At 41.7% G+C, this 21917-nt stretch overlaps 1 protein-coding gene across 1 annotated transcript in view; it reads right to left on the bottom strand.

Moving 5' to 3' along the window:
- LOC129865721 (phospholipid-transporting ATPase ABCA1-like) overlaps positions 1 to 21917 on the bottom strand; it is a 295904-nt gene that overhangs the window by 112624 nt on the left and 161363 nt on the right. Inside the window, exons 26-31 of the mRNA XM_055938689.1 lie at positions 18686 to 18799; positions 18501 to 18536; positions 16457 to 16596; positions 8966 to 9093; positions 2267 to 2368; positions 363 to 552 (exon numbers count right to left, since the gene is read on the bottom strand). Of these exons, the coding sequence (XP_055794664.1) occupies positions 363 to 552; positions 2267 to 2368; positions 8966 to 9093; positions 16457 to 16596; positions 18501 to 18536; positions 18686 to 18799 (710 nt within the window). The remainder of the gene's footprint in view (positions 1 to 362; positions 553 to 2266; positions 2369 to 8965; positions 9094 to 16456; positions 16597 to 18500; positions 18537 to 18685; positions 18800 to 21917) is intronic.

Genomic DNA, 21917 nt, shown 5'->3' on the forward strand with positions numbered 1-21917 from the left:
ACATGCTTTCACAATAAAAACTTTGGAGGCGAAGAAGATAACTTCAATTTTAGACACCTACATTGCAATTGCAGGACTGTATATACAGTGCACACTGAATCAACTATGTTACACTTCACCCCCCTTTGACCTCCCCCTCACTGCACCTGGGTCACTGCACCAATTTGACCATCTGGGGTTCGAAGCCTGCTCTTTTAGCTGGCAGAGCTAAAGCTTAAGCATTAGTTCGGGGAGCCAACACAAGTCTTCAGGTCCAACCCAGGTTGCCAGATTAAGCACACATTTCAGGCCAGAGGTCAAGTATTTCTATTGGAAACCATTATTTTACAAGCAGACCTGGGGCTGACAGATTGTGGACTAACCTGAGGGGGAGGCAGCCCCCCAGCTCCAGGTGGGCAGTCTGGTAGCATGATAGTCTTTTGAGGAGTGCTGCACTGGCAGTTAGGGGAAGGGTTGGCCATGCTCCAGGTCCCGTTGATTAAGATGTTGTTGATAGAGGGTTCCACTGAGGGAGTGATCCATTTAGAATCAATGGGGACACACGGGAGATTCCTGGAGAAAGGGGGGGGGGTGATGAAGATGATGATGAAGATGACTAACCATGAAAATCAAAATAGGAAATATGCCTTGGCAGGGGATTTCTCAACAGTTATTTATTTATTTTTTTATTTTTTTTTACCGTTATTTTACCTCATCAGAAAGACATAACATTCAAATTCAAGCATGTACACAGTACACAAACTTACACAGTTTTAGAATACCTGTTTAGGTCTAGCTCTTTTTAAACATAGCGTTGCTCTCTAATGAAAACCTTTATTTTTGTATTGAAAGCAGTCACTCCACTCAATGAACATTCCACGACTCTAGGAAAATAGCTCCTGAAGTTTCATAAAAGTTTCACTGTATGCTCGTTAATTTTAATGGGAAAATATGGATTATTTTTTCCAATTTACTGAAAATTGTCTGTTTTGGAGATGAGAGGTTTTCATTCGTCAGCAACGATAGATCACAAATGACGTTATCAACACAACTACAGCATAGAAGTCTCAATAGCTAAAACATGGAGGCTCTGTAAGTGTTGTTAGTGTACCAGCTGAAGAGTTAGGGAAGCAGAACAGCTTGATAAAGCATGTTGAACATGATCAGGCTTGACAGAGAGGAGATGGAGCAGATATGGGATATCAGGTTCACTTACTATTGACAACATTATTCCAACCCCCTAACCGTAAAACAAGGCAAATCTGCACAATCCCAACAACACTCACCTCCGAGAACCCCAGAACGAATGACAGAATATATCAAATAAATTGTTCTAAATAACTTAGAATGATGCCGTAAACGTGTATTGTTTAATCTCAACCATATACCGTACGATACCGTGTATATGCCTTCGGTTGTACGCAATCAATATTTAGGATTTATTCAATGGTTTTCTTCACTGCGTGGATATTGTGTTAGAACATGTAAGAATAAAACGGAATGTAGTCTCTCAAGGAATTATCCTGCATGAGATACGCAACTTCAGATTTGATCAAAACAAAAATGCTTCCAAATCAACCAGGTTCAGCTTCAGATTTGGTGAAAACAATATTTGTATCGATTTATTGAGCTAAACAATGTGCCAACGGGGGAGATGTTTGCCCAATTCCATATTGACACCTACCCCCTACCCTGTATGCACTTTTGAGATCTGAAATAATTGGATACGAGTATCTGTCTACGTGCTAAGTGTTGCTTGTCACATGTTGCTCCACTTATTGTCTGTCTGCATTGTCTTTTTAAGTGTTTTTAACAACCTGCCCAGGGACTATGTTTGAAAATTGTTCTAAAACATTCACTTTTACTGAAATGTGGATTAATGTGCATTGTCCCTGCAAAAATAAACATAATAAAGTAAAGTAAACAATGTGGGGACATTTGCACCAAGCATATCAGAGGGTAACCATATCCAATTGAATCTCCCTTTCCATTTCCATCTCCACAAATGCAGGGGGGGTCTGGGCTAGCTAGAGGACGATTTGGCCCTATATGGTATACAACTAATAAACACTTGATCAACACTTGATCAAATTTGATTATGTGCTCTGCACCCTTCTCCGCTGTTCAGAATTAACAGATATTGGGCGACTTGCTTCACTAGGAGAACTTTATGGACAATCTAGTTATTGCCATCCAGAACATGTGAAACAGGAGAAACAATGCAAACAAAACAGATGTAGTAATAACATGGAGGGAGGGAGAGGTGTGTCACAATGGTCATACTCACGGTATAGGGTTGTTAGCCATGCAGCGAGTCCCAAACCCAGGATTATTCACCAAAGAGTCCACCACTTGAGCAACCTCTGTATTATTTGGCGGTCCATCATTGCTGTAAGGAAATTGGACCTTGTCAGTTAGACTCTAACACTATCCCTTACAGGAGGGCTAATTATCGACATAATCCAAAGCAATCATCTAATCTTTTAATTGCCCGCCATCTTGGACAAATAAAATCTCCAGTCCCCACAATAACAAACATTTCTCCGACCCCACGCCTCAGTTTGATAAGGAACCAAGTGGTGGGTCTGCCGTTGACTGAAAAACAAAAAATTAAGCAATGAGCTGAATGTTAGGCAGTCCACGCTCAAAGCAGTTGGATCATGCCCTGACCAAATCAAATCAAAATGTATTTGTCACATGCGCCGATTATGACAGGTGTAGACCTTACTGTAAAATGCTTACCTACAAGCCCTTAACCAACAATGAGTGTTAAGTAAAAAATAGAAAAGTAAGAAATAGAAAATAGAAAATAAAAAAAACAAATAATTAAACAGCAGCAGTAAAATAACAAGCGAGGCTATATACAGGGGGTACCGGTACAGAGTCAATGTGCAGGGGCACCGGTTAGTCGAGGTAATATGTACAGTAGAGTTAAAGTGACTATGCATTTATTATAAACAGAGAGTAGCAGCGTAAAAGAGGGGTCTGGGTAGCCCTTCAGGAGCCTTATGGCTTGTGGGTAGAATACAAAGCCTTTTAGACCTAGACTTAGCACTCCGGTACCGCTTGCCGTGCGGTAGCAAAGAGAACAGTCTATGACTATGGTGGTTGGAGTCTGACCATTTTTAGGGCCTTCCTCTGACACCGCCTGGTATAGCAGTCCTGGATGGCAGGAAGCTTGGCCCCAGTGATGTACTTGACCGTACGCACTACCCTCTGTAGTGCCTTGTGGTCGGAGGCCGAGCAGTTGCCATACCAGGCAGTGACGCAACCAGTCAGGATGCTCTCGATGGTGCAGCTGTAGAACCTTTTGAGGATCTGAGGACCCATGTCAAATCTTTTCAGTCTCCTGAGGGGGAATAGGCTTTGTCGTGCCCTCTTCATAACTGTCAGTGTGTTTGGACCATGACAGACAAATTGGAGTGGGTCTAGGGTTTCTGGGATAATGGTGTTGATGGTGTTGATGTGAGCCATGGCCAGCCTTTCAACGCCCTTCATGGCTACAGCCGTGAGTGCTACGTGTCGGTAGTCATTTTTTATTTTTTTATTTATTTGCCGTTATTTTACCAGGTAAGTTGACTGAGAACACGTTCTCATTTGCAGCAACGACCTGGGGAATAGTTACAGGGGAGAGGAGGGGGATGAATGAGCCAATTGTAAACTGGGGATTATTAGGTGACCATGATGGTTTGAGGGCCAGATTGGTAATTTAGCCAGGACACCGGGGTTAACACCCCTACTCTTACGATAAGTGCCATGGGATCTTTAATGACCTCAGAGAGTCAGGACACCCGTTTAACGTCCCATCCGAAAGACGGCACCCTACACAGGGCATTGTCCCCAATCACTGCCCTGGGGCATTGGGATATTTTTTAGACCAGAGGAAAGAGTGCCTTCTACTGGCCCTCCAACACCACTTCCAGCAGCATCTGGTCTCCCATCCAGGGACTGACCAGGACCAACCCTGCTTAGCTTCAGAAGCAAGCCAGTAGTGGTATGCAGGGTGGTATGCTGCTGGCTACAAAACAGGTTACCTTATTGTTCTTGAGCACAGGGACTATGGTGGTCTGCTTGAAACCTGTTGGTATTACAGACTCAGTCAGGGACTGGTTGAAAATGTCAGTGAAGACACTTGCCAGTTGGTCAGCGCATGCTCGGTGTAGACATGCTGGTAATCCGTCTGGCCCTGCGGCCTTGTGAATGTTGACCTGTTTAAAGGTCTTACTCACATCAGCTATGGAGAGCATGATCACACAGTCGTCCAGAACAGCTAGTGCTCTCATGCATGTTTCTCTGTTGCTTTCCTTGAAGCGAGCATAGAAGTAATTTAGCTCATCTGGTAGGTTTGTGTCACTGGGCAGCTCGCTGCTGTGCTTCCCGTTGTAGTATGTAATAGTTTCCAAGCCCTGCCACATCCGACGGGCGTCGGAGCTGGTGTAGTACGATTCAATCTTAGTCCTGTATTGATGCTTTGCCTATTTGATGGTTCGTCGGAGGGTATAGCGGGATTTATTATAAGCTTCCGGGTTAGAGTCCCACTCCTTGAAAGCGGCATCTCTACCCTTTAGCTCAGTGCGGATGTTGCCTGTAATCCATGGCTTCTGATTGGGATATGTACGTACTGTCACTGTGGGGACAACGTCGTCGATGCACCTATTGATGAAGCCGATGACTGAGGTGGTATACTCCTCAATGCCATTGGATGAATCCCAGAACATTTTCCAGTCTGTGCTAGCAAAACAGTCCTGTAGCTTAGCGTCTCCTTTATCTGACCACTTTCTTATTGACCGAGTCACTGGTGCTTCCTGCTTTAGTTTTTGCTTGTAAGCAGGAATCAGGAGGATAGAATTATGGTCAGATTTGCCAAATGGAGGGTGAGAGAGAGCTTTATACGCATCTGTGTGTGGAGTAAAGGTGGCCTAGAGTTTTTTTCCCTCTTGTTGCACATTTAACATGCTGGTAGAGATTAGGTAAAACAGATTTGAATTTCCCTGCATTAAAGTCCCCGGCCACTAGGAGCGCCGTCTCTGGATGAGCATTTTTCCTGTTTGCTTATGGCCATATACAGCTCATTGAGTGCGGTCTTAGTGCCAGCATCGGTCTGCGGTGGTATATAGACAGCTACGAAAAAATATAGATGTAAACTCTCTTGGTAAATAGTGTGGTCTACAGCTTATCATGAGACACTCTTGCTCAGGCGAGCAAAACCTTTAGACTTCCTTAGATTTCGTGCACCAGTTGTTGTTTACAAATATACACAGGCCATCGCCTCTTGTTTTACCAGAGGCTGCTGTTCTATCCTGCCGAAAAAGCTTAACACCCGCCAGCTATATGTTAATCATGTCGTTGTTCAGCCACGACTCGGTGAAACATAATATATTACAGTTTTTAATGTCCCGTTGGTAGGATATATACGTGCTCGTACGTCTATTTTATTATCGATTGATTGTACGTTGGCTAACAGGACCGATGGTAAAGGTAGATTACCCTCTCGGTGATGGATCCTTACAAGGCACCCGGACCGTCGTCCACGATATCTCCGTCTTTTCCTCCTGCAAATGACAGGGATGAGGGCCCGGTCGGGCGTCCGAAGTAAATCCTTCCCATCCAACTCGTTGAAGAAGAAGAATTCCTCCAGTACGGGGTGACTAATCGCTGCCCTGATATCAAGAAGCTCTTTTCGGTCATAAGACATGGTGGCAGAAACATTATGTACAAAATAAGTTACAAATAACGCGAAAAAACATACACAATAGCACAATTGGTTACGGGAGTGTAAAACGGCAGCCATCTCCTTCGGCATCATTAGTTCTATCCTGGTGGAACTTTGGGGGTTTAAGTTACTGGACGAGATACTGTAATCGGGGGTCATCAAGCACGCCATAGCATTGATTAGGTCACTAAGGTCTTGGCTCACTGAATCAACCAAGATTAGGAGGATGGGTATATTTAAATTGGCCAAAAGGAAATTAGATCAACAGGAGTGTATATTGTATTTTTTATTTAAAGTAGTGCAAGATACCCAGCTAACATGCAACCGTGATTAGTGTAATGAAGGATGAGAGCGTAATAATTTTATGGCACTGGCATTTTGTTGAGAACACTACATTTCCAAATGAAAACATACCACTTAGCAGGTATGGATGAGAAAAGCTCTTGGCATTCTGAATGGAGCAGATGTCAACATAACATAAACTGTGTGCGTGTGTGTGCGTGTGCGTGTGCGTGTGCGTGTGTGTGTGTGTGTGTGTGTGTGTGTGTGTGTATATGTGTGTGTGTGTGTGTGTGTGTGTGTGTGTGTGTGTGTGTATGTGTTTGTGTGTGTGTGTGTGCACGTGTGCATACAGTATGCTCCATCTGTTTGTTTACATCCGAGCACTCTACGTATGTGCCTGGAGGGAAAACAGACAGTTTACAAATCAATGTACACACAAACTCTGCTCTTTATCTTGGCTCTAAAAACACAGCATTTCATAAAGATCATAACTAGGGTCCAGCGTGGTCACTGCTGGCCAATGGGATTAGTACAATGTTTATAGGCTCATTTATCTCTCATGAAGGTCAGTCTAAAGTATATAATTTCCTCCGCCATAAGCGAGGAGAGAAATCGAAGTGGTTGATTGCAAAAATGGATTATGCTCAGCCATCTGTTTTACCATTAATGATAGTTGGGAATGTGTCCCAAATAGCACCCTATTCCCTTACAGTGATCTATTTTTGACCAGGGCAGTACACTATATTTGGAATAGGGTGTGATTTGGGACACAACTGGGATGAACAGTTATTCAAGGTAACAAGACTATTGGGGTGACAAAATGAACACAGAGACACACTGGAACTAATCTTAGGTTTAATCTTGGTTAATGTACTGAAAGAGAAAATCTTACAGTAGTAGTAATAGTCCATTTAGATGCAATGAATTAGAACAAATAATGCAGATCTGAGTGTTGTAATACTAATGTAGCCGACGCCCACTCTCTGAAATAAAATAGGGCTATTTATTGAAGAGGCATAATGTTCTGGCAGGAAATATGTGTTTCCTTGAGTGTAAAATAAAGTGGTTGCTTTCTCGTAAGACTGCCTTGGAGGAAAGAATGGTTCTCATCATTATTTCGGTTGTATAACCTCCACTCCATGTCAGATGGATTAACTTGAACTTTAAATATCATGGAGTAGGGATCAGATTGCGCATTCAACCCACTCCTTTCAACTCCCCTCTCATCGGAGACACACATTGTACGGATATCACATTGTTAAAGAAATTAAGTCTTAAGAATATTTTGTTCATGGGACAAGCCTAATCATGTTTATGTTTGAATCGAAAAGTGTCGTCAATGTTCGACCATACTGTTCAAATACTTCATTATTAAGGGATATGAAGTTGCATTAAATTGCACAGCATAGACATGATGTTATACATGTTCATTTTAAACATTAGGAGCATAACAATTGCTTTTAAAACCAGTCGTTTTAACCTGGGGGTTTTTTTTGTCAAATTTCCAGGTCACGTTTAGTTGACATTGACTATTTCAGCTGGAGCATGTACTATATACTCTCTCTGTCTGTATAGAACAGGATCAAGCCTCTTGTGGCTTTTCCAGACATCACAAAGGGAAGTGTCTTAAAATAATTCACGGGGAAGGCTATGTGCAGTAATTGACCACAGACAATGCCAGAGAAGAGAAAAAACTTTAGCTTGCTAATGGTGACACATACCAAGGCTAGTTTCTGGTTGTTCTGATGAATACTGCATATTTAATGTGGTGTAACAATTGCAGTTAAGACTCACTGCCTTTAGCCTCATTTCAACTAAGAAGGTGAATCTCTAGACAGTAAAAAAAACACAAAAAAACATACCTGTGATTTCCATAGCAACATGCTAGAGCCTGATAGTTCTGTCTAAACCGTCCAACTCGATCAATCTATTACAATGATCTCCCTTGGACAAAATAAGCAAACCTCCGTAGAATATCAACGAGCAGGAGGAGGGAACTCTATTAAATATTCAACATGTTTTTCACATTACTTCTATTTATTTTAATGTTTTTTAAAAGCAAACCCCAAAATGCAATGCAAGAATTTCTCAAAGAAATCTGTGTTACTGTAAGTATAAAAAACAACTTGCCAATATGTTACAGTATGTATAGAATATATATGGTGTCCATATTAACACAGCCTCAATCTCATCAGAAAAAAAATCCAGCTGAGATTGAGGGTGTCCTTGTATAGACACTGTAAATGTAAGTGTTTTTCTGTGACACTTAAACAAGGATGAAATAAACCATTGTTAAACCAGCTATGCAACTGATTCCACAATTTTCCTTCCGTCTACACCAGAGCTCAGCTGGCATCCTTAAAAGTGTGTACAATTAATTATGCCTTGACATCTGGGATTCAACTCAGTGTTACTGGGAGTGATGGTATATCTTCTGTCCATCAAATAGGCAGCTATATGTCTCCTCATGAGAGTAATACAAATGTAACTTCATTTCTTTGACAGATTATGCGAGTCAGAGCTCAAACATTGGATCCTGACATGCACTGCCATGTCAAGGCTGAAGCCAGATTATTACCCTGCCAGTTTGTACACACTGGGCTTTGTGAGGCATCTCCACTGCTCTCTACTCTCCCCCAGAAAGACAGTAAATCTCAGTCCCAAATATCACCATATTTGTGCACTATATACAGAATAGGGTGGCATTGGGGACGCACCCAAATTTAAAAAAAGTCTTAAAAAAAAATGTCCCTCCAAACATTGGTACTAGGAGCGATCCACCTCCATCGCCTATGTGGTTTCTGAACTCAGATAAACAGTATGCCCATTATTCTTAACATCATAGTAGAATAACTTTATATATTGTCCTGGTCAGGTTACCCTGCTGAGTTCACTACATTTACACAAATGCAATACAAATCTCAGCATATTCACCTGTACTGATAAAGGCGTGATTATAAAGTCCGAGAGCATGACGTATCAATGGCTCACCTGTAGAATGTCGTTTGAGGCAGCCCGTACATCCATGGCTGCAGCTCCAGATTCGGGTACTCAGCAAAAGGGGGGATGATGACGGAAAAGATGAGAGACAGGCAGACGAAGATAGCTGGCAGAATCACCTGTGTGACATAGACATAATATCAGAATCTGCTGCAAAATTACACTTCTTTGGCAATGCCTTTTTTAGGTATCCTATCCTGTGAAAACACTGTTACAGAAGGCCGACACAATGCGTTTAATATCAGTTAATGACAATTACTGACTATCCACATAACTTTCTTATTTATTTAACTAGGCAAGTCAGTTAAGAACAAATTCTTATTTACAATGACGGACTACCGGGGAACAGTGGGTTAACTGCCTTGTTCAGGGGCAGGATGACAGATTTTTAACTTGTCAGCTCGGGGATTTGATCCAGCAACCTTTCAGTTACTGGCCCAACGCTCTAACTACTAGGCTACCTGCCACCCCGTTACATGCATATATTGTATACAGTATACTGTATACTACCTGGCTGGTGGGTACGAGTGTTGGACCAGTAACCGAAAGGTTGCTGGATCGAATCCCCGAGCTGACAAGGTAAAAATCTGCCGTTTTGCCCCTGAACAAGGTAATTAACCCACTGTTCCCTGGGCGCTGATGATGTGTACATTATGTTAATTAAGTCAGTCCCCTGCACCTCTCTGATTCAGAGGGGTTGGGTTAACTGCGGAAGACACAGTTCAGTTGAAAGCATTCAGTTATACAACTGACTAGGTAACCCCCTTTTTCTTGTAGTGGGATATCTAAAGTCATATGTGTTACAATACTACTTTCACCAGCCAACCAAATTAACCATTTTCTCTGCAGAATCAGAAAAGGGGTGTGGTTTCATGTGTCCGACCGAGGCTCCCTTGAGGAAGCATCGAAGTGTTACTGCGCAATCCAATTAGCAAACGCTGGGAGCAATCAGGGATAAAGATGATGATTTGTCTTTTCACTTGTCATGTGCTTTCATCCAGAGTGGAATGTCCTGTACTGGACTGCATACTTACAATTCAATTCAAACTAAGTATCATTACCACAAATCTGCTATGGTGGGTTTGGCCTTGGAAAGAACAATGCATAGGCAGAAAATACCTCATCACTACTGTACAATATGGTGGTGGATCTTTGATGGTATGGGGCTATCCTTCCTTCCACACTTGTTAAGGTCAACGGCATCATGAACTTTACCAAGTATTTTGCCAAAAACCTGGCTGCCTCTGCCACGAGGCTGAAACTTGGCCGCAAGTGAATCTTCCAGCAAGACAATAACCCAAAGCACACATCAAAATTCACGCCATAAATCTCTTGAACATATTATCAACAGTTTGCAATGGCTATCTCGCCTTCCGGACTTTGAATTGAACAGCGTAGTCCATAACCGCAGACAAAGGATATCAAGGATCTGGAAAGATTACGTATGGAGGAATGGTGTAAGATCTCTCCCAATGTGTTCTCCAATCTCATAAAATGTTTTAGAATAATATCATTTCCCCATGTTTTTGTTGCTCATTATATTCATTTTATTGTCTTTTTAACTCACCTTTACCAAGGGATCCAATCATGTTGGACCACACTGCATATAAATCGTGTCTGCATGTGGTGTATGATTGCATACGTCTGTCTTGTGTCGTGCATTTGCATGTGCATGTGTGCTGGCGCAGGTGTGGAAGACATGGGGAGGTGAATTCATAACATCCAACACTACTGCAGTAACATCATTCCACCCCTACCCCCCATCATCACCCCCGCCCTCTCCGTTACAATCCACAATGAAAGTGATGCACACAATCAGACACGGGACCAAACGCTTTTATACCCTCGTCAATTATAATGCTTGCCGTTTACTTGTTTTGGCTGCCTTGCATGTGTAAGGAGTTTGATTAAACACTTTCAAACACTTGCTTTGTCAACTGCCGCCTACTTAGGCATAATTCATTTTGCGCTGTTCTCTTTTCCTGCCACCACGACTTCCCCCCTTTTCTCTTCTCCATGTAAAATGTTCCCTTTTCATTTCCATTCTTGGAGCTGACAAAAAGGTCAGACAGAATGGACAATATATTTAATCTTTAAACACTTGTACTGCTAGATACTCCACTGAAGAGGGAGGTTTGCTGAACTTAATTAATTACATGCTGCAATTTCCGGAACCCATTCATACAGTACAATACAAATGAAAAATGCTATATTTACCACAGAGTTCTATGTAAATGCGGGCACAGCTAAAATAATAGTCTGCAACAACTGAAAAGCCTCTAAATTAGATAATCCCGAACACACACACTTTCTCTCAGACTGTAATTGTGTGTGGCAGCTCGTAGTATTTTTTCTGTGAACACACCCCAAACAATAGAGAAAAGTCATTAAGTTCACAATGTGCTCCACAGACTACAAGTTTACCACACTCTCAAATTTGGTGAAACAAGGAAGATCATATTTGTAAATGGGTACAAACACCAAAAAACAATTATAGTGTTTTCAGATTCACTGTAAAAAAAAAACGGATTCATTTTATTATATTTAATTAGAGAGGGCAGACTGGCTAGTTGGCATATTTGGTATTTGTTATTATATTAGGATCCCCATTAGCTGTTGCAAAAGCAGAAACTACTCTTCCTAGGGTTCACACAAAACATGAAACATAATATAGAATTACATAATACAGAACATCATCAGACAAGAACAGCTCAAGGACTGAACTACACACAGTACATTTTAAAAAGGCACACGTAGCCTACATATCAATGCATACACACAAACGATCTATGTCAAATAGGGGAGAGGCATTGTGCCACGAGGTGTTTCTTTATCTGTTTTATGAAACCAGGTTTTACTGTTTATTTGAGCAATATGAGATGGAAGGAAGTTCCATGCAATAAGGGCTCTATATAATGCTGTACGTTTTCTTGAATTTGTTCTGGACTTGGGGACTACGAAAAGACCCCTGGTGGCATGTCTGGTGGGATAAGTGTGTGTGTTAGAGCTGTGTGTAAGTTGACTATGCAAACACTTTGGGATTTTCAACACATTAATATTTCTTATAAAAAGAAGAATTGTTGCAGTCAGTCTCTCCTCAACTCTTTGCCAAGAGAGACATGCATAGTATTTATATCAGCCCTCTGATTACAATTAAGAGCTAAATGTGCCGCTCTGTTCTGGGCCAGCTGCAGCTTAACTAGGTATTTCCTTGCAGCACTGGACCATACGACTGGACAATAATCAAGATTAGACAAAACTAGAGCCTGCAGAACTTGCTTTTAGGAGTGTGGTGTCGAAAAAGCAGAGCATCTCTTTATTACGGCTAGAGCTCTCCCCATCTTTACAACCATTGAATCTATATGTTTTGACTATGACAGTTTACAATCTAAGGTAACGCCAAGTAATTTAGTCTCCTCAACTTGTTCAACACCCACACCATTCATTACCAGATTCAGCTGAGGTCTAGCACTTAAGGAATGATTTGTACCAGATACAATGCTCTTAGTTTTAGAGATGTTCAGTACCAGTTTATTACTGGCCACCCATTCCAAAATAGACTGCAACTCTTTGTTAAGGGTTTCAGTGACTTCATTAGCTGTGGTTGCTGATGAATATATGGTTGACTCATCAGCATACATGAACACACATGCTTTGTTTAATGCCAGTGGAAGGTCATTGGTAAAAATAGAAAAGAGTAGAGGCCCTAGAGAGCTGCCCTGCGGTACACCACACTTTACATGTTTGACATTAGAGACACTTCCATTAAAGAAAACCCTTTGAGTTCTATTAGATAGATATCTCTGAATCCACGATATGACAGAGGTTGAAAAGCCATAGCACCTAAGTTTTTTCAACAATAGGTTAGGGTGATTAATAGCAAAGGCTGCACTGAAATCAAACAGTACAGCTCCCACAATCTTCTTATTAGCAATTTCTTTCAACCAATCATCAGTCATTTGTGTCAGTGCAGTACATGTTGAGTGCCCTTCTCTATAAGCATGCTGAAAGTCTGTTGTTAATTTATTTACAGAGAAATAGCATTGTATTTGGTCAAACATTTGTTTTTGTGAATCAACTAGCTTGCCTATCCAATTGCTTGAGAAACGCACAGGGCCTGTGCTGTGCACACATTAGGTCGTACATGCTGCATCAGACATCCAAAAGAAAACTGCATCCAACATGCTAAATGCTAATCTTAAAATATCTGATGTAGCATATGTCCTAATATGTACACCAAACTACACATAAAACAGACCATCAACCATAGTGGTATATGATATACTATTAACAGCGTAATATTTAATTCTAAGCCATCAACAGGGATTTTGATATGCATCATATTCATGCCAACATGTTCTCAATCCACCCTAACACTCACACTGGTCTTTTCTTGCCAACACTGATTCGGCTTTTAACTACTTTTATCACGAAAAAATGTACTTACTATGACTGTGATATGTCATTGGTTGTGTTCAAATACCTGTACTAGCGTTCTAAATAGTAGGCATTTTGGGCATGTGAAAAAAATGGTTTTATATTATGTGAAATTTCGAAAATGTATTATGCTTTAAATGCCAGAAAGTCATTTTTAATTTTCATACAGTAGAATTTGTTGCACACTATTGAGGAAGAGAGTCGTCTTTTGAGAGCCACGTATATTTGACCACAGCTGATAATCAGCTGAGAGGAGCTCTGTACCAAAATGAAGGAATGGAGGGAATAAACACAACTGTGTATTATATGACACATTCTCAGTAGGATGAGACTAGTATGCTGATACTTGTAGCTTATCGTATTCGTTTTTACTAAACAGTACATTCTAAATAGTATGTAGTACGATTAGTACACAGTATGTAGTTTAAGTAAGTAGTAGGCAAAACAGATTTCGGACAAGGCCTTTGTCTCACCTAGCTATGTTAAGATGGATTCACTAACCGTGAGTTGCTCTGGATAAGAACGTCTGTAAAATTCTGAATCTTCCACATTATACAATAGACAATGTTGGCCTTTAAATTATAAACACGGTTAATTGGCCGGAAATAACAACAACGATAATAAATTAGACTAATTCAGCTAATAACAAAGACTCACTGCAATACACAGGCTAATTTGATCACTAATAAGAGTTAGTTAGCAATTGATGGAACATTTCAGAACACCACAGAAAGCTATTTTATGTACCAAGTTAAGTAGATGTAACCTTGTTACCATTGGTTACATATCTGAGAGGAAGTCACCGAGTGCAGCTCAGCTCATCAATTAACCGACTAGTGAATCACAGGAAAATAGAGAAACGGTAGAACAAAGCGACTGGAAGGTCAATGTCTAGGAGATTATAAAACCTAGACTATGTTCTTTCAATTCCCTGTATGCTACCTTGTAAATTGACAGAATTCACTTTTCAATGAAAATGTCGATGTAATATGAGTTTAAAATTATATAAGGAAGTAGAGACTCTTTTCTTTGTGGGTAAAAGTTGCCGTGTCATGGGACTGGTTTCCCGCATAAAATATTTATTCGTTTTTACGATGACTGTTCATGAAGTGTAAAGTTAATACCAATTGTTTGGCATAGCACACAAAAGTGTGACTAAATATCAATACACTTTGCCACAAACTACCGTCAGTGTTCAATTTATACTTTAACTGTTTAGTGTACCAAACGTGTCTTGGGGGTGCCCAATATTGAAATTCTTTGATTTGCCCCCCGTCACTTGAACCATGACTATTGTATTCATCCCTTTGGGTGCAACAATGGTTTTAAGAAAACCGCTTTGATGCCAACAACAGAATCTAAAGTTTAACACTATGAACATTCAGGGAAACAGAGGCCTGGCCCTGAATGATATCTATGTGCATCCATTGGAAGGAGGGTCATCTGCAGTGAAGGCAGAGGACATCCATTTTGAATCAAGCACAATGCTTCCACACACAGCTCTGGCATAACCTATCGAAAAGCCATCGCAATCAGTCTCAGGTACGTAAGTCGAGTTCCGATTCAGTCACCTGGGCTCACATGACACAAGAGCTTGCCTCCCTACCACTTCCTCAAGTCCACATCCTTAACCGTCCATCTCCTAACTTTCGTCCCCATAAATCACTTCCTTTTGAGTCTCACACCATCATCTCTTTTTGAATTCCCCACTGACTCTGTTTAAAGAGATTACCTCACGCCACATTCATATAAGCTAACAATGCGAGCTATTTACATGACGGTCAGGCCCTTTGTCAGCCCCGCAAGTGACATGAATGGGCAGGAAGAGAGGTGGAACGAGAGGAAGAAGGAGGGAGGAGAGGAGCCATGAAACAAAGCCTGCGTCCCAATTGGAATCCTGTTCCCTTTATAGTGGACAACTTTGGATGAGGGCTCATAGTCAAAAGTAGTGCACTATATAGGAAATAGGATGCCATTTGGGACTCACATTCACTCCACACACACCTCCCCTCGCTAACAAAACATAGTCACGTCCGGTATTGACAGTGACTAATGGTATGATCGGTATTGCAGCGAGTTACAGGGGGAAGTGTGTTCCAGAATGAGGCAGGTGGTAGGTTTACACACGGGCGAATAGGAGAAGTGGAGTGGAGTACTTCATGATGATGGTGCCTTTGGAGTGTAATTATTTCAATGTCGTGGTATCATTCATCGCTGATGGGGTTGCACCATGTCTACACACGTGTTATGAATAAAGATTGGCATCAATATGATTATTAGTGGAACAGGGCTCAAAGTAAATGACAAAGAAACAGAAAATCTGAGTGTGTACGTCAACAATTGTGCATCATCGCTGACGAAAAGTAAATGTAAGGTGTCATGTAAATAGATAACCATGTATTGGTTCTGACTCGAAATTAAAATAACTCACAAAACGATACGGACACACACTTTACAGGCTAATATCAACCTGCCAGCGAGCTAATTGTTATGATAATCTTATTTGATACATAACTAATGAAACCACATTATTAGCATACTAACAAATTAGGAAAAAAAAGTCAACCCAAAAAAATCATAGACATCTCTTTGACTTTGAGGTTCCTATTAATTTAAAGTGGAAACCGTTATGAGGGGAGACAGGAAGTTCTCATAGCTGGTGTGTGCGTGTGTGTGTGTTTGTCTGTGTTCTAAACAGATTTGAGTTTACATTACAGAGCATCTCTTAAAGTTGTGACGGGCTCTGTCTCCTTGGCAGATAAGACAGATAAGCCCTTCAGATAAGACAAAACATCCCCTTTCCTTAAGAAACGTATAATACATTCTAGGTTTGTTGCATACATAGGGATTGAGCATTCATTTTTCTCCTCCACAGACTGAAGAGTTGGTAGTATTATTATCATATCTATTTGTCAAACTACTTCCCCCTACGGTACGTAGCCACCTCTTTTTACAATATAATGGATTATTTTCATGACACTACTACACTTAAGGGTATAGAGAACAGAGGCGTAGAGAACTATGGGGTTTGTGTGTGGTCATTACCTGAGCAATGATGCCTTTGCGGCTCCTGCGTGCGTGGTGGAAACGTTTGATGAAGAGGGCCAGGAATTGTCTCCGGATTAGTTCCCATCCCATTATCACACTGGAGCCCTTCCCATTCACATTGGCCACTCTCTCCACATCTAAAATGGAGGGCATACAAAATGTCTACAATAACACAGATGATTCAGTGCATCTTAGGTACAATACAGTGATCATGAAGTGAATGAAAACCATCTGACAATCTGTTAGGCTCTTAGGTTTGTAGGAAGTGAATGAAAATGTTTTAGCCTCTCTCACAGTGTAGAAAATAACACCATCTTAATGAGTAAAACAAAGCCCACAAAATAAGCAATGTGGCCTCTTATCTGTCTAAAAAGTCCAACAGAAGTATTTTTGAAACAAAGCATATGTCAATTGTGAAATAAAATGTGTTTCATAAGTGGGCTTGCTCAGGGAGAACTTGTAAAGGAGGTGGGCATTTTCTGATACTATTGCATCATGTAAAATGAAAATCTCCTGCGTGGAATATGAATTGAAAGGGCTATGGGATTTTGTTTGGCTTTCCAAAATGGCCGCCAGGTGTGGAAAAGCTGCAACTGTGTGACAAATTGACTCTGTTGCCAACCAAGGAGATAATGGAGCAAGAACGGTCACAATGACTGACCTTTTGCGTCTTCTCCAGTGTTAATTGTCAGAGATCAGCAAATAATGAGGCTTCGTGAAAACATATGAATGTGTGTGCCAACTTCTTAAAGATCGGCAACCCGTCAACGGGACAGTTGTATATCATGCTGCGCCGTGTGTCACGATTGCAGATATTAGAGAAACAACAAATGTTGGTACATATAAGTGTCTTATATCGGAAAGCCTAAATTCTTGTTAATATAACTGCGCTGTCCAATTTACAGTAGCTATTACTGCGAAAAAATGGCATGCTATTGTTTAAGGAGAGCTCCTAACAACAAAACACTATATTCACCGCGACAGGTTTGATAAATTCACCTCTGAAGGTGAAATGTGTACTTACATTCTGAATTCTTGCTCTGATTTATCATCCAAAGGGTCCCAGAGATAACATGAAGTGTTGTTTTGTTAGATAAAATCCCTTTTCATATCCTAAAAAGGTCCATATAGCATGCACGATCGATTTTGTATTTCCACTCATTCAATTCGCAAAGAAAGGAATCTGTGAAAATCTAACCCTAAACGTTGTTTCAACCAGTCAAATCACGTTCGTATTTATTCCTCAGAGATCCTAGAACGTAACCAGACTTCACTATATCATTAGGTGTGTACTGTAGTATATCCTATAGGACACCAAATTTGGTCAGAGAGCGTCGCATTCATGGCGCGCCGATGACACGGGTGGTCTTCACTTGATTGACTGTAACTTTGTCAAATAAGCACCAATCGGGGTCAAACAAAGCTAGATAGCCAATGAGCTGGACTTTTTGGGAGTATGCGGAAACCCCGTATCTGTCGCATCTGCTGCTAACCTTGTGCGACAGCAAGCCTTTTCCTTTTGGACAAAGTTACACGAATATGGAGATTTATGAAGTTATGAAAACTGTGTGTTTTGCAAATGTTGAACTTACAATATAGCTACTAATACTGGAAAAGTCCAAGTATACAGATTTGACGATATTCTTGCAGGAAAATGTAATGTAAATGTCTCCTTCATGATTTGCCCAAATGTACCTGGGTGACTAAATGTCATGTAGCTTGCTCATACTTCAAGTTATTAGTCTGAAACTTTACACATACACTGAATTACAACCAGAGTGATGGCTGGATTTAGGACCTTTCTGTTCCATTTCAAAGATGGTGGGGGGGGAAAAAGTTTGTTTTTTCTTTGTATTTTCTTCTACCAGATCTATTGTCTTTCCACAAACTTCAAAGTGTTTCCTTTCAAAATGTACCAAGAATATGCATATCCTTGCTGCAGGGCCTGAGCCACAGGCAGTTAGATTTGGGTATGTCATTTTAGGCAAAAATTGGAAAAAAGGAGGCTATCCCTATTAAAATTTTAACTCGGTATACGTACCCTCCACTCTGCTTGTGAACTTGGCTTTCACTTCAGCTTCAGTTGGATCATAACAATAGACAGGGAGGACATAAAGAAAACAGAACAATACCATTCATTTGCAATAAGACATCATGTCTCTACCTCAGAATAGGCCTATTTTTTATTTTATATATTTAGTAAATTATTGAAAGGTAAGCACATACCCCTTTTCCCAGTCACTTTGTCTGAAGTGTTCCCGACATTGGTCAGGCTTTGCCGTTGCCGCTTGGATTCCCTTGAACTTCTTGTCTTGTCTCTTACCAAAAGTGCTTTGTTATCTAAAATAATACACAGAAGATCAGTTGAATTGGCATTACCCATTTACCGTTTTGAATACCATACAGAAATAATAGCAACCGCTTGTGGCCTATCCAGTGTCATATCACTAGCTGAGGGTAACAATATCAATCATTTAATATGATATCACACATCAACATGATAAAGGTATATCGTGATATTAATTTGTTCTTCCTGGACCTTCAACGGTGGATGGGCTTCCAAATGTATTCAAATTGGCTTTGTAGGTTTAGGGTCCCAGAACATTCACACCTGGCCCAATGGGAAATCAAATCAAAGTTTATTTGTCACGTGCGCCGAATACAACAGGTGTAGACCTTACAGTGAAATGCTAACTTAAAGGCTCTAACCAATAGTGCGAAAAAAAGGTGTGTGTGTGTGTGTGTGTGTGTGTGTGTGTGTGTGTGTGTGTGTGTAGGTAAGTAAAGAAATAAAACAACAGCAAAAAGTCATTTGAAAATAACAGTAGCAAGGCTATATACAGACATCAGTTAGTCAGGCTTATTGAGGTAGTATGTACATGTAAGTATGGTTAAAGTGACTATGCATATATGATGGACAGAAAGTAGCAGTAGCGTAAAAAGAGGGGTTGGTGGGTGGTGGGACACAATGCAGATAGCCCGGTTAGCCAATGTGCAGGAGCACTGGTTGGTCTGGCCAATTGAGGTAGTATGTACATGAATGTATAGTTAAAGTGACTATGCATATATGATAAAACAGAGAGTAGCAGCAGTGTAAAAGAGGGGCTGGGAGGGGGGCACACAATGCACATAGTCCGGGTAACCATTTGGTTACCTGTTCAGGAGTAGTTTTTTGTCCAAGACTTGGCACTCTGGTTCTGCTTGCCATGCGGTAGGAGACTGAACAGTCTATGACTGGGGTGGCTGGGGTCTTTGACAATTTTTAGGGCCTTCCTCTGACACCGCCTGGTGTAGAGGTCCTGGACGTCTGGATGGAAGGACTGGGCCGTACGCACTACCCTCTGAAGTGCCTTGTGGTCGGAGGCCGAGCAATTGCCGTACCAGGCAGTGATGCAACCGGTCAGGATGCTCTCGATGTTGCAGCTGTAGAACCTTTTGAGGATCTCAGGACTCATGCCAAATCTTTTTAGTTTCCTGAGGGGGAAGAGGCTTTGTCGTGCCCTCTTCACGACTGTCTTGGTGTGTTTGGACCATTCTAATTTGTTGTTGATGTGGACTCCAAGGAACTTGAAGCTCTCAACCTGCTCCACTACAGCCCCGTTGATGAGAATGGGGGCGTGCTCGGTGCTCCTTTTCCTGTAGTCCATAATCATCTCATTAGTCTTGGTTACGTTGAGGGATAGGTTTTTATTCTGGCACCACCCGGCCAGGTCTCTGACTTCCTCCCTATAGGCTGTCTCGTCGTTGTCGGTGATCAGGCCTACCAGTGTTGTGTCGTCTGCAAACTTAATGATGGTGTTGGAGTCGTGCCTGGCCATGCAGTCGTGGGTGAACAGGGAGTACAGGAGGGGACTGAGCACGCACCCCTGGGGAGCTCCAGTGTTGAGGATCAGCGTGGCAGATGTGTTGCTACCTACCCTCACCATCTGGGGGCGGCTCGTCAGTAAGTCCAGGATCCAGTTGCAGAGGGACTTGTTGAAAATGTTAGTGAAGACACCTGCCAGTTGGTCAGTACATGCCCGGAGCACATGTCCTGGTAATCCGTCTGGCCCCCTTCAGCTTTGTGTTCCGATGAGCGTCGGAGCCGGTGTTGTATGATTCAATCTTAGCCCTGTATTGATGCTTTGCCTGTTTGACGGTTCGTCGCAGGGCATAGCAGGATTTCTTGTAAGCTTCCGGGTTAGAGTCCCGCACCTTGAAAGCGGCAGCTCTACCTTTTAGCTCAGTGCGGATGTTGCCTTGAATCCATGGCTTCTGGTTGGGGTATGTACGTACAGTCACTGTGGGGACGACGTCCTCGATGCACTTATTGATAAAGCCATTGACTGATGTGGTGTATTCCTCAATGTCATCGGAAGAATTCCGGAACATGTTCTAGTCTGTGATAGATAAACAGTCCTGTAGTTTAGCATCTGCTTCATCTGACCACTTTTTTATAGACCGAGTCACTGGTGCTTCCTGCTTAAATTTTTGCTTGTAAGGATGAATCAGGAGGATAGAGTTGTGGTCGGATTCACCAAATGGAGGGCGAGGGAGAGCTTTTTACCCGTCTCTGTGTGTGGAGAACAAGTGATCTCATTTTTTCCCCCTTTGGTTGCACATGTAACATGTCGATAAAGATTTGGTAGAACTGATTTAAGTTTCCCTGCATTAAAGTCTCCGGCCACTAGGAGCGCCGCCTCTGGGTGAGTGGTGTCCTGTTTGCTAATTTCCTTATACAGGTGACTGAGTGCGGTCTTAGTGCCAGCATCTGTTTGTGGTGGTAAATAAACAGCCACAAAAAGTATAGCTGAGAACTCTCTAGGCAAGTAGTGGCCTGCAATTTATCACAATATACTCTACTTGCACCAGCTGTTGTTTACAAATATGCACAGACCACCCCCCCTCGTCTTACCGGAGTGTGCTGTTCTATCCTGCCGGTGCAGCGTATATCCCGCTAGCTGAATATCCATGTCGTCATTCAGCCACGATTCCGTAAAACATATGATATTACAGTTTTTGATGTCCCGTTGGTAGGATATTCGTGATCGGACCTCGTCTAATTCATTGTCCAATGATTACATGTTGGTGAGTAATATTGACGGTAACGGCAGCTTCGCTACTCGCTCGAACACCATCCCAACCGTGAAGCACGGGGGTGGCAGCATCATGTTGTGGGGTGCTTTGCTGCAGGAGGGACTGGTGCACTTCACAAAATAGATGGCATCAATTATGTGGATATATTGAAGCAACATCTCAAGACATCAGTCAGGAAGTTAAAGCTTGGTTGCAAATTGGGTCTTCCAAATGGACAATGGCCCCAAGCATACTTCCAAAGTTACGGCAAAATGGCTTAAGTACAACAAAGTCAAGGTATTGGAGTGGCCATCACAAAGCCCTGACCTCAATACCATATAAAATTTGTGGGCAGAATTGAAAAAGCATGTGCGAGCAAGGAGGCCTACAAACCTGACTCAGT

Source organism: Salvelinus fontinalis, chromosome 11 (assembly GCF_029448725.1).
Source record: "Salvelinus fontinalis isolate EN_2023a chromosome 11, ASM2944872v1, whole genome shotgun sequence".
Lineage (NCBI taxonomy): Eukaryota > Metazoa > Chordata > Actinopteri > Salmoniformes > Salmonidae > Salvelinus > Salvelinus fontinalis.